The sequence below is a fragment of the Salmo salar genome, chromosome 13 (assembly GCF_965601325.2).
Source record: "Salmo salar chromosome 13, fSalSal1, whole genome shotgun sequence".
NCBI lineage: Eukaryota > Metazoa > Chordata > Actinopteri > Salmoniformes > Salmonidae > Salmo > Salmo salar.
The window spans coordinates 106,295,001-106,310,000 of NC_138303.1; the positions used below are offsets into that span (position 1 = coordinate 106,295,001).

The 15,000-nt window shown below is 41.8% G+C and overlaps 1 protein-coding gene across 6 annotated transcripts in view; it reads left to right on the plus strand.

Annotated features, from left to right (window-relative positions):
* sema4d (sema domain, immunoglobulin domain (Ig), transmembrane domain (TM) and short cytoplasmic domain, (semaphorin) 4D) overlaps nucleotides 1-15,000 on the plus strand; it is a 100,928-nt gene that overhangs the window by 49,165 nt on the left and 36,763 nt on the right. For all 6 annotated transcript variants that reach the window (XM_014138877.3, XM_014138879.3, XM_014138876.3 and 3 more), the window contains one exon: nucleotides 6,959-7,095. In XM_014138877.3, coding sequence (XP_013994352.3) covers nucleotides 6,959-7,095 — 137 coding nt within the window. The remainder of the gene's footprint in view (nucleotides 1-6,958; nucleotides 7,096-15,000) is intronic.

Consider the following 15,000-nt stretch of genomic DNA (forward strand, 5'->3'; position numbering starts at 1 on the left):
CAGGCTGAGGCAGGCAGACCCATCGACCTGCCAGTTTTCTGTGACCCGCCAGCACTGTAGCACTGCAGAGAGCACCAGAGCAGGTGTCAAACTCACTATGTGTCCAAAGAAGCTGAGTTCAGGATAGACAAAGGGCTCAAAGAGACATGCCAGCATGGCTACAGTTTTAAAGAGGCATGCCAGTAGACCTATGGCTGCAGTTTTAAATATCTCTCTGTCTGTGTGGCTGGTGCAGTGCCAACTTGTTCCCCTCTTCTTGTATTGTAATAGATTAGTACTGAACTACTAATGGTTGATGTGTTAAATCTCCTTCTCTCAGTTGATCATCTTTAGTTGGCTTTTGGCTCTGTCCTAATAATCTAGTCTGGCATTTAGATAGGCAATGCTGGGAAGAGAACTAGGTTAGTGTGGAGTGGTGAAAGTGGACATCCTCCACCTTCTGTGGTGTTTTGTGTCCATTCATTGTTCAGTTACTGTATGATGATGACGCACATGGGGAGAAGGGAGATTCAGTGCCCTCCCTGTCTTTCGAAAACAATATGTCTTTGTGTCTTTGACCCCTTTTAATGTCCTAGGCTGTGAGTGACTGGCTAGCGTGGAATTTGGGACTCATTCTGATTCTATGGATTACAAGATTTAGCATTCCTAGATGTTATGGTGTGGAACTGGAATTCTCCCCAGGACATGTATTTTCAATTACATCGGATCAATGCGTTTCCCTAGCTGTTGTCGCCTGAAACTGATTTCCAATATGTGTGGTGTTTTATGCTCCCCCCTCGGGCGAACCGTTAATTACTACGTCATCTCTGTAATAGTAGCAGAACTGTGTCAGTAGGTTAGGACAGGGGTTGGTTAGTTAGTTAATTAGTTCCCCTTTCATTGTTTGTTCTGTCACACTTGGTGGCATGTCAAATAAAGACTTACTGCGATAATAAAACTCAAAATGTAAGCTATAGGTTTTGTAAAACTGTGGGGAAAGTATTATTTTCTAATGACATGTGTTGTCCGAGTCTTTCACTCTACACCTAGAGAAAGCAAAAGCTATTCTACTTCATGATGCCTTCGGATGTCTCCTCCCCCTCCTTGCTTCAGACTATGGTCTACAATTATATAAAAACATTGCTTATGATGATCACATGCTGAAATTCTGAAGTTATTTTGGCAGCAACTGGTATCCATATGGTTCTACTAAGTTGTATTGAATTCCTGCCCAGGCTTCTTCTCCATTGTATTTTTCATCTTGGCACCGGTTCTTTTTGTTTATCAGAAAGCAGAACTATTTCTGTCTGTGAGAAGGAAGCGGGTTTTAAGAATAATTACAACCTTTAGCTTGCTAGGAAATGTGATTATCATCTATACACCCACATCACATGAACCTGTCTCAGGCATTCAGCCTACTGCTATTAGGACACCTTCTCTTCACCTGGGCCTGCTCAGGCTGGGAAACCAGAATTACCTGCTCTTGTGCTGGTGTCACTTTTCCTTTGTAAAAGGGTTGAATGGCTTTTCCCCATCTCCCTTGTGAGCCCCTGCTTAGAGAATGGTGCTGCAATGGATAGCTGCAGTTTTTACAGGGTCCTGACAAATTCTATTGTGTTTTCTTGGCCCTGATCTTAACTTTTTGGGCATAATGTTTCCGACATTGTTTCCTATGACCGAAAAGAGCTTCTGGACATCAGAACAGCATTTTTTTTACATAACATTTTAGTCATTTAGCAGATGCTCTTATCCAGAGCGACTTACAGTAGTGAATGCATACATTTCATACATTTTCTTCCCGTACTTGCCCCCCCGTGGGAATCAAACCAACAACCCTGGCGTTGCAAACACCATGCTCTACCAACTGAGCCACATGGGACAGCGATCACTAACCTCAATTTGGATAAAAGTTTATACTTCAGATAGTCGTAGGCGCAGGACATACTGCTCATGATAGACCAGGCCCTAATCCCAGAGTCTCGGATAAGACCGCAAAACGGGCCGACATGCGGACACCTTGACAAAAGTACAGTACCAGTCAAAAGTTTGAACACACCTACTCATTCAAGGGTTTTTCTTGATTTTTACTATTTTCTACATTGTAGAATGATAGTGAAGACAACAAAACTATGAAATAACACATGGAATCATGTAGTAACCAAAGAAGTGTTAAACAAATCAAAATATATTTGAGATTCTTCAAAGTGGCCTCCCTTTGCCTTGACAGCTTTGAACACAAGGTTATTGACATTCTCTCCACCAGCTTCATGAGGTAGTCACCTGGAATGCATATCAATTAACAGGTTTGCTTTGTTAAAAGTTAATTTGTGGAATTTCTTTCCTTGATGCGTTTGAGCCAATCAGTAGTGTTGCGACAAGGTAGGGGTGGTATACAGAAGATAGCTGTATTTGGTAAAAAACGAAGTCGATATTATGGCAAGAACAGCTCAAATAAGCAAAGTGAAACGACAGTGCATCATTACTTTAAGACATGAAGATTAGTCAATCAGGAAAGGTGCAGTCGCATAAACCATCACGCACTATGATGAAACTGGCTCTCATGAGTACCGCCCCAGGAAAGGAAGACCCAGGGTCACCTCTGCTGCAGAAGATAAGTTCATTAGAGTTACCAGCCTCAGAAAGAGTAGTCCAAATAAATGCTTCAGAGTTCAAGTAACAGACACAACTGAACATCAACTGTTCAGAGGAGACTGTGTGAAGCAGGCCTTCGTGGTCGAACTGTTGCAAAGAAACCACTACTAAAGGACACCAATAAGAAGAGACTTGCTTGGGCCAAGAAACACGAGCAATGGACATTAAACCGGTGGAAATCTGTCCTTTGGTCTGATTAAGCCAAATTTGAGATTTTTGGTTCCAATCGCTGTGTCTTTGTGAGACGCAGAGTAGGTGATTGGATGATCTCGGCATGTGTGGTACCCATCGTGAAGCATGGAGGAGGAGGTGGGATGGTGTGGGGGTTCTTTTCTGGTGACACTGATTTATTTAGAATTCAAGGCACACTTAACCAGCATGGCTACCATAGCATTCTGCAGCGATACGCCATCCCATCTGGTTTGAACTTAGTGCCACTATCATTTAGTTTTTCAACTGGACAAAACACACACCTCCAGGCTATGTAAGGGCTATTTGACCAAGAAGGAGAGTGATGGAGTGCTGCAATTGAGATGGTTTGGGATGAGTTGGACCGCAGTGAAGGAAAAGCTTCCAACAAGTGCTCAGCACATGTGGGAACATCTTCAAGACTGTTGGAAAAGCATTCCTCATGCAGATGGTTGAGAGAATGCCAAGAGTGTGCAAAGCTGTAATCAAGGCAAAGGGTAGCTACTTAAAAGAATCTCATATATAAAATATATTTTGATTTTAACACTTTTTTTGGTTACTACATGATTCCATATGCGTTTTCATAGTTTTAATGTCTTCACTATTATTCTACAATGCATAAAATTGTGAAAATAAAGAAAAACCCTTGTAGGTGTCAACTTTTTACTGCTACTATAAAGTTGAGAGAGCGGAGACTTATCGATTTAATGGCTGAGTTAGCTACCAAAGAAAAGCAAATAAAATGCACCTCAGAGGGCCAGGCTGTTTCATTGGCTGAGGTAATCAGCTTATCCAATAGCGATATATAGTGTGGTATGTCCAAAGTAGATAGATTCCAGAGGCAGTAATCCAGGGGCGGCATTGGGCACAGAAGACGAGGGGAATAATCGACAATAAGAAGGCGATCGTAAGAAGGCTCCAGCAGATGGAATTGACTGTTGTGGTGATCAATCAGCTACTGTGTTGCGCTAAAAAAAAGCCACGGTTGGGGAAAAAAGTTGCCTACTTCATGGAGAACAGGTGAGAGTTGACAAAAAAGGAGGACAAGAACAGACAGCTGATTAAACAGTTAGAGCAGGCAGGAATGATTTTACACTTCTTTTTGAGCCAGAAGCAAGCCCCCCGGGGTGCGGGGGCGGCGCCCCCGGTGGTGCAGGAGAGGCAGAAGCAAGCCTCCCCGGTGGTGCAGGAGAGGCAGAAGCAAGCCTCCCCGGTGGTGCAGGAGAGGCAGAAGCAAGCCTCCCCGGTGGTGCAGGAGAGGCAGAAGCAAGCCTCCCCGGTGGTGCAGGAGAGGCAGAAGCAAGCCTCCCCGGTGGTGCAGGAGAGGCAGAAGCAAGCCTCCCCGGTGGTGCAGGAGAGGCAGAAGCAAGCCTCCCCGGTGGTGCAGGAGAGGCAGAAGCAAGCCTCCCCGGTGGTGCAGGAGAGGCAGAAGCAAGCCCCCCGGTGGTGCAGGAAATGCAGAAGCAAGCCCCCCGGTGGTGCAGGAGAAGCAGAAGCAAGCCCCCCGGTGGTGCAGGAGAAGCAGAAGCAAGCCCCCCGGTGGTGCAGGAAATGCAGAAGCAAGCCCCCCGGGGGTGCAGGAAATGCAGAAGCAAGCCTCCCGGTGGTGCAGGAGAGGCAGAAGCAAGCCTCCCGGTGGTGCAGGAGAGGCAGAAGCAAGCCTCCCCGGTGGTGCGGGGGCGGCAGCCCCCCGGGGGCAGGAGGCAGAAGCAAGCCCCCCGGTGGTGCAGGAGAAGCAGAAGCAAGCCCCCCGGTGGTGCAGGAGAAGCAGAAGCAAGCCCCCCGGTGGTGCAGGAAATGCAGAAGCAAGCCCCCCGGGGGTGCAGGAAATGCAGAAGCAAGCCTCCCGGTGGTGCAGGAGAACGCAGAGCTACCTGAACTGGAGCAACCGAGCAGGATCATGCCCCCACTTGTGGAGAATCTGATCTGTTTACATCACACCCCGTTGTGATTGGTGGATTGCTGCTCACCACTGCCAGCACTCGGGCTGCATGGCTAGTGGCTAACGTTAGCCAGCTCGAGCTAGCTAACACAGAGTAGATTCTCCATATGACGATGAGAAATGTTGTGGGTAGAAGATATCCGGAAATAAGTTAATAAATATGTTTAAACTTTTTTAAACTGTTTGTAGTTATAGGTAACCAGATCGTGACTACAAATGTCTTTGACTACACTGCTGTTACTTTGGTGAATAAAAACTCATGCATCCTACCCTTGAAATCTGAATAACATTTACAAAGGTACAAGCAACTGATTTTAATCTTCCATGCAGCCACATTAGGAAGAATTTGTTTTGATTTGATAAAATGTCCTATTACACTATGTTACTGCCTCCATAGTTTAGGTGCAAAATATTTGGCTAAGATAGAGTATTATAATCTTACAACTAGGATAGAATAAGCACATTTAGATTAGAGATGTATTTTCATATTTCAGTTAGGCTTTAAGGGCTAAAATATTTCACAGGTTTATGAGCTTTTCTCCGGTTAGAGCTGACCTAGTTTGACCTAGAAATACATAGGCCTATTGTTTTGGGAGAAAATTTTTTTAATTCAAAAGCATCGATGACAAGTCAAACATTGTCGATGTATCTGACAAATATTTTATATAATGTAATGGGCAACTCAAGCTAGGTTGACAAGCATCAACATTTTCAGATGTTTTTTTTTCTTGTGGTTTATCCAATGTGTTTAGTTTTGCAGTTCCTGGTTTGACCTAATTATCCTTTTGGGGGTATTTATGGGTGTTATTTTGGGGGGTATTTATGGGTGTTCTGAACCAATCCAGTTGGATGATAGACAGAGACCCCTGACTCTGTCAGAGAGGTGTTTGCCAGTTGCACCATCCAGGGTGTTCCTTCCTCTCTCTGCCTGAGGGATAGTTGGGGAAATAGGTAAGTCTTCCAAAGTCATAGATATATGGGTTGTTGTATGATCTTATCGTCTTTTGTCAACTGACAAAAAGCTTTGTAATTGGGTTCTTATCAGATCCGTCAGTGGATGTGTCAGGAAACTGACGTTTAATGGCAGAGTAACATAATAATGCTGTGAATTAGTACATAGAAAAGGACCGTAAAATCGGATTACATGTTTTATATAATCTGTAATGCTGCTGGGAAGGTTGTCATGTAAAGCCCTTTGCGGAAGAGAAGAGATCTGCCTTTCAAAAAAAAAAGGATAAATAAAAGGCTACCCTAATGAACATGACCCAGCCTAAGAGGAGCAGAGCATGGCTGTCATGTTAAATGAAGAGCACATGGTCCCTCTCTCTCTGTCAGACTGAGAGACTCCCATCAACTTAGTTCAGGGCCCTTTCATCACATGCTCTCCCTCCCTTCTTACCCTACCTGAACTCAACGCCCGCGGTCTTGTACTTTGTATTACACAAACACAGGCTACACAGCTGTTGTCATTAGCAGCTGGTCCTTTGATAGCAGGTCTGTCATTTACATAGTTGATGTGAGTTGGGAGAGATGCTGTGAAATGTCTTTGGTTGGCAATGTGAAATAGTGTGAATGTGGTGTTCTGTTTGAGAGGAGTAACAGTTACTTGAGCCATAAGAAAAAGCACATGTATAGTAGCTGTTCTAGTTTGCTCTTGTGACAGTCACTCGGGCCAACAGCACCCCCTCGGGCCAACAGCACCCCCTCGGGCCAACAGCACCCCCTCGGGCCAACAGCACCTCCTCAGGCCTCAGAGTAGTACAATATATTTACTGATGACAAAGTGACACACTCGGTTCCATTACTAAACTGGGTTGTGATTTTGAGTCATTAGAATACAAAATACGGGTCTCAGAATGTCTTATGCATCTATCCACTGGTGCTGAGTGTTGACTGTTTCAGTCACAAGGCCAAACGACAAGGTTATGTTTTTAACGTGCTCTATCATTTGTTTTGTGTGTTTTCAGTTTCTTTGTGCATGTGTCTGTAGTTAACAAATGAGCTGAAAAGAGGAGGATGTGGTCATAGAAGCCATCTCTGAAAGGAAGTGGGTTTACTGTGTTAACAGCCGTCTCGCTTCTGGTGATTTAATATCCGTGTGTCTGAGGAGAACATTACCAGTCTTTAGTCTCTTTACCTACCTCTTTAGAAGAGACTGTGTATTAAATCAGCATTCTTGTATTTTGTTGTCATTAGAGGAAACTTCACAGTTCCGAAGCTGCTCCCAGAATCCAACATGGTGTTTGGAGTTCTAGGTGTGTTCTTGGGTCTACTCCTTGAGGTTTCTACACACGGACCCCACAGCATTCCCCGGACCTCTTGGAAACACGAAGGTATGGTAGCATGATCAGCACTTTCCCTCACATACACACATACACTGCAGCAGACCTGGGTCAAGTATTCTCAGATACTTGAGGACGGTACGCTAGATTAAGTTTGCCCGGTACAATAGAACCAATGGACTCTAGAGAAATGATTTACTGGAAAGATGGTGGTAGGTAATTATCTTCTAAAAGTCTCAAACATTCACCCAGGGTTCACTATTTTAAAGACATCAGTCTCCATTGAGTCTCTTCTCAGCCTTTCATGCTGTGTTTCTTGAAAGGGGGAGGAAGTTCAGTAACAGTTTGTATGCTGCTATTGACAAATGGCTCCAGTAATCAAATTGCATTTTATTTATCACATGCTTCGTGAACAACCGGAGTAGACTAACCGTGAAATGCTTACTGACGGGTCCTTTTCCAACAACGCAGAGTTAAAAATACAACATTAAAATGGTGATACGAGGAATAACAATAACATGGCTATATGTACAGAGAATACCAGGTAATGACATGGCTATATGTACAGAGAATACCAGGTAATGACATGGCTATATGTACAGAGAATACCAGGTAATGACATGGCTATATGTACAGAGAATACCAGGTAATGACATGGCTATATGTACAGAGAATACCAGGTAATGACATGGCTATATGTACAGAGAATACCAGGTAATGACATGGCTATATATACAGAGAATACCAGGTAATGACATGGCTATATATACAGGTAATGACATGGCTATATGTACAGAGAATACCAGGTAATGACATGGCTATATGTACAGAGAATACCAGGTAATGACATGGCTATATGTACAGAGAATACCAGGTAATGACATGGCTATATGTACAGAGAATACCAGGTAATGACATGGCTATATGTACAGAGAATACCAGGTAATGACATGGCTATATATACAGAGAATACCAGGTAATGACATGGCTATATGTACAGAGAATACCAGGTAATGACATGGCTATATGTACAGAGAATACCAGGTAATGACATGGCTATATGTACGAGAGAATACCAGGTAATGACATGGCTATATGTACAGAGAATACCAGGTAATGACATGGCTATATGTACAGAGAATACCAGGTAATGACATGGCTATATGTACAGAGAATACCAGGTAATGACATGGCTATATGTACAGGGAATACCAGGTAATGACATGGCTATATGTACAGAGAATACCAGGTAATGACATGGCTATATGTACAGAGAATACCAGGTAATGACATGGCTATATGTACAGAGAATACCAGGTAATGACATGGCTATATTACAGGGAATACCAGGTAATGACATGGCTATATGTACAGAGAATACCAGGTAATGACATGGCTATATGTACAGAGAATACCAGGTAATGACATGGCTATATGTACAGAGAATACCAGGTAATGACATGGCTATATATACAGAGAATACCAGGTAATGACATGGCTATATGTACAGAGAATACCAGGTAATGACATGGCTATATATACAGAGAATACCAGGTAATGACATGGCTATATATACAGGTAATGACATGGCTATATGTACAGAGAATACCAGGTAATGACATGGCTATATGTACAGAGAATACCAGGTAATGACATGGCTATATGTACAGAGAATACCAGGTAATGACATGGCTATATGTACAGAGAATACCAGGTAATGACATGGCTATATATACAGAGAATACCAGGTAATGACATGGCTATATATACAGAGAATACCAGGTAATGACATGGCTATATGTACAGAGAATACCAGGTAATGACATGGCTATATGTACAGAGAATACCAGGTAATGACATGGCTATATATACAGGTAATGACATGGCTATATGTACAGAGAATACCAGGTAATGACATGGCTATATGTACAGAGAATACCAGGTAATGACATGGCTATATGTACAGAGAATACCAGGTAATGACATGGCTATATATACAGAGAATACCAGGTAATGACATGGCTATATGTACAGAGAATACCAGGTAATGACATGGCTATATGTACAGAGAATACCAGGTAATGACATGGCTATATGTACAGAGAATACCAGGTAATGACATGGCTATATGTACAGAGAATACCAGGTAATGACATGGCTATATGTACAGAGAATACCAGGTAATGACATGGCTATATGTACAGAGAATACCAGGTAATGACATGGCTATATGTACAGAGAATACCAGGTAATGACATGGCTATATATACAGAGAATACCAGGTAATGACATGGCTATATATACAGGTAATGACATGGCTATATATACAGAGAATACCAGGTAATGACATGGCTATATGTACAGAGAATACCAGGTAATGACATGGCTATATGTACAGAGAATACCAGGTAATGACATGGCTATATGTACAGAGAATACCAGGTAATGACATGGCTATATATACAGAGAATACCAGGTAATGACATGGCTATATGTACAGAGAATACCAGGTAATGACATGGCTATATGTACAGAGAATACCAGGTAATGACATGGCTATATGTACAGAGAATACCAGGTAATGACATGGCTATATGTACAGAGAATACCAGGTAATGACATGGCTATATATACAGAGAATACCAGGTAATGACATGGCTATATATACAGGTAATGACATGGCTATATGTAGAGAGAATACCAGGTAATGACATGGCTATATGTACAGAGAATACCAGGTAATGACATGGCTATATGTACAGAGAATACCAGGTAATGACATGGCTATATATACAGAGAATACCAGGTAATGACATGGCTATATATACAGGTAATGACATGGCTATATGTACAGAGAATACCAGGTAATGACATGGCTATATGTACAGAGAATACCAGGTAATGACATGGCTATATGTACAGAGAATACCAGGTAATGACATGGCTATATGTACAGAGAATACCAGGTAATGACATGGCTATATGTACAGAGAATACCAGGTAATGACATGGCTATATGTACAGAGAATACCAGGTAATGACATGGCTATATGTACAGAGAATACCAGGTAATGACATGGCTATATGTACAGAGAATACCAGGTAATGACATGGCTATATGTACAGAGAATACCAGGTAATGACATGGCTATATGTACAGAGAATACCAGGTAATGACATGGCTATATGTACAGAGAATACCAGGTAATGACATGGCTATATGTACAGGGAATACCAGGTAATGACATGGCTATATGTACAGGGAATACCAGGTAATGACATGGCTATATGTACAGAGAATACCAGGTAATGACATGGCTATATTACAGAGAATACCAGGTAATGACATGGCTATATGTACAGAGAATACCAGGTAATGACATGGCTATATGTACAGAGAATACCAGGTAATGACATGGCTATATGTACAGGTAATGACATGGCTATATATACAGGTAATGACATGGCTATATATACAGGGAATACCAGGTAATGACATGGCTATATGTACAGAGAATACCAGGTAATGACATGGCTATATGTACAGAGAATACCAGGTAATGACATGGCTATAGTGGATACCAGGTAATAACATGGCTATATATACAGGTAATGACATGGCTATATATACAGGTAATGACATGGCTATATATACAGGGAATACCAGGTAATGACATGGCTATATATACAGGTAATGACATGGCTATATATACAGAGAATACCAGGTAATGACATGGCTATATGTACAGAGAATACCAGGTAATGACATGGCTATATGTACAGAGAATACCAGGTAATGACATGGCTATATATACAGGGAATACCAGGTAATGACATGGCTATATGTACAGAGAATACCAGGTAATGACATGGCTATATGTACAGAGAATACCAGGTAATGACATGGCTATATGTACAGAGAATACCAGGTAATGACATGGCTATATGTACAGAGAATACCAGGTAATGACATGGCTATATGTACAGAGAATACCAGGTAATGACATGGCTATATGTACAGAGAATACCAGGTAATGACATGGCTATATATACAGAGAATACCAGGTAATGACATGGCTATATATACAGAGAATACCAGGTAATGACATGGCTATATGTACAGAGAATACCAGGTAATGACATGGCTATATGTACAGAGAATACCAGGTAATGACATGGCTATATATACAGAGAATACCAGGTAATGACATGGCTATATGTACAGAGAATACCAGGTAATGACATGGCTATATGTACAGAGAATACCAGGTAATGACATGGCTATATGTACAGAGAATACCAGGTAATGACATGGCTATATGTACAGAGAATACCAGGTAATGACATGGCTATATATACAGGTAATGACATGGCTATATGTACAGAGAATACCAGGTAATGACATGGCTATATGTACAGAGAATACCAGGTAATGACATGGCTATATGTACAGAGAATACCAGGTAATGACATGGCTATATGTACAGAGAATACCAGGTAATGACATGGCTATATATACAGGTAATGACATGGCTATATATACAGGGAATACCAGGTAATGACATGGCTATATGTACAGAGAATACCAGGTAATGACATGGCTATATGTACAGAGAATACCAGGTAATGACATGGCTATATGTACAGAGAATACCAGGTAATGACATGGCTATATGTACAGAGAATACCAGGTAATGACATGGCTATATGTACAGAGAATACCAGGTAATGACATGGCTATATGTACAGAGAATACCAGGTAATGACATGGCTATATATACAGGTAATGACATGGCTATATATACAGGTAATGACATGGCTATATATACAGGTAATGACATGGCTATATATACAGGGAATACCAGGTAATGACATGGCTATATGTACAGAGAATACCAGGTAATGACATGGCTATATATACAGGTAATAACATGGCTATATATACAGGTAATGACATGGCTATATATACAGGTAATGACATGGCTATATATACAGGGAATACCAGGTAATGACATGGCTATATATACAGGTAATGACATGGCTATATATACAGGTAATGACATGGCTATATATACAGGTAATGACATGGCTATATATACAGGGAATACCAGGTAATGACATGGCTATATATACAGGTAATGACATGGCTATATATACAGGGAATACCAGGTAATGACATGGCTATATATACAGGTAATGACATGGCTATATATACAGGGAATACCAGGTAATGACATGGCTATATGTACAGGTAATGACATGGCTATATATATACAGGTAATGACATGGCTATATATACAGGTAATGACATGGCTATATATACAGGTAATGACATGGCTATATATACAGGTAATGACATGGCTATATATACAGGAAATACCAGGTAATGACATGGCTATATATATACAGGTAATGACATGGCTATATATACAGGTAATGACATGGCTATATATATACAGGTAATGACATGGCTATATATATACAGGTAATGACATGGCTATATATATACAGGTAATGACATGGCTATATATACAGGTAATGACATGGCTATATATACAGGGAATGACATGGCTATATATACAGGGAATGACATGGCTATATATATACAGGTAATGACATGGCTATATATATACAGGTAATGACATGGCTATATATATACAGGTAATGACATGGCTATATATATGCAGGTAATGACATGGCTATATATATGCAGGTAATGACATGGCTATATATATACAGGTAATGACATGGCTATATATATACAGGGAGTGCCCGGTAATCACATGGCTATATATACAGGTAATGACGGGGCTATATATATATATATATATATATATATATATATATATATATATATATATATATATATATATATATATATATATATATATATAGTGCCAGGCAATCAAATGTATTTATAAAGCCCTAATTAGATCAGCTGTTATCTCAAAGTGTTGTACAGAAACCCAGCCTAAAACCCCAAACAGCAAGCAATGCAGATGTAGAAGCACGGTGGCTAGGAAAAACTCCCTAGAAAGGCCAAAACCTAGGAAGAAACCTGGAGAGTAACCAGGCTATGAGGGGTGGCCAGTCCTCTTCTAGCTGTGCCGGGTGGAGATTATACCAGAACATGGCCAAGATGTTCAAGTGTTCATAAATGACCAGCATAGTCAAATAATAATAATAATCACAGTAGTTGTCGAGGGTGCAACAAGTCAGCACCTCAAGAGTAAATGTCAGTTGGCTTTTCATAGCCGATCATTGAGAGTATCTCTACCGCTCCTGTTGTCTCTAGAGAGTTGAAAACAACAGGTCTGGGACAGGTAGCACGTCCGGTGAACAGGTCAGGGTTCCATAGCCGCAGGCAGAACAGTTGAAACTGGAGCAGCAGCATGGCCAGGTGGACTGGGGACAGCAAGGAGTCATCATGTCAGGTAGTCCTGAGGCATGGTCCTAGGGCTCAGGTCCTCCGAGAGAGAGAAAGAAAGAGAGAATTAGAGAGAGCATACTTAAATTCACACAGGACACCAGATAAGACAGGAGAAATACTCCAGATATAACAGACTGGCCCTAGCCCCCCGACACATAAACTACTGCAGCATAAATACTGGAGGCTGAGACAGGAGGGGTCAGGAGACACTGTGGCCCCATCCGATGATGGTGGGAGCCTTCGGTGGCTCAGACCCCGTAACGGGAGGAGGAGAGACCAGAGAAGGCTCGGCCTCTGACTCCGATTCGCTGCTTAATGGGGAGAACCGGCTGAAAGTTTCTGTCAGCTGAATGAGCGACACCGGTTGAACATTCCTACAGCATTTCCCTCCAGAAGCCATGAGACAATTGTCCGGCTGCAAGAACTGTGCGAGGGGATTTATACTACTATCTGTACTTACTGGTGGCACAGATGCTGTTTCATCCTTTCCTACACTGAAATTACCCTTGCCTAACGATTGCATCTGAAGCTGGGCTTGCAGCACAGCTATCCTCGCCGTAAGGCGATCGTTCTCCTGTATATTATGAGTACAGCGACTGCAATCAGAAGGCATCATGTTAATGTTACTAATTAGCTTCGGCTGGTACATACATGCATACATGCATACATGCATGCATACATGCATACATACATACATACATACATACATACATACATACATACATACATACATACATACATGGAGTGTCAGGTAATGACGTGGCTATATATCCATGTATGTATGTATGTATGAATGTATGTATGTACGTACCAGCCGAAGCTAAGTAGTAACATTAACATGATGCCTTCTGATTGCAGTCGCTGTACTCATAATATATATATACATGGACCACCAGGTAATGACGGGGCTATGTAATGACGGGGCTATATATACAGGGAGTACCAGGTAATGACGGGGCTATATAGACTGCTCCAAAAAATAAAGGGAACACTAAAATAACACATCCTAGATCTGAATGAATGAAATAATCTTTTTAAATACTTTTTTCTTTACATAGTTGAATGTGCTGACAACAAAATCACACAAAAATAATCAATGGAAATCCAATTTATCAACCCATGGAGGTCTGGATTTGGAGTCACACTCAAAATGAAAGTGGAAAACCACACTACAGGCTGATCCAACTTTGATGTAATGTCCTTAAAACAAGTCAAAATGAGGCTCAGTAGTGTGTGTGGCCTCCACGTGCCTGTATGACCTCCCTACAACGCCTGGGCATGCTCCTGATGAGGTGGCGGATGGTCTCCTGAGGGATCTCCTCCCAGACCTGGACTAAAGCATCCACCAACTCCTAGACAGTCTGTGGTGCAACGTGGCGTTGGTGGATGGAGCGAGACATGATGTCCCAGATGTGCTCAATTGGATTCAGGTCTGGGGAACGGGCAGGCCAGTCCATAGCATCAATGCCTTCCTCTTGCAGGAACTGCTGACACACTCCAGCCACATGAGGTCTAGCATTGTCTTG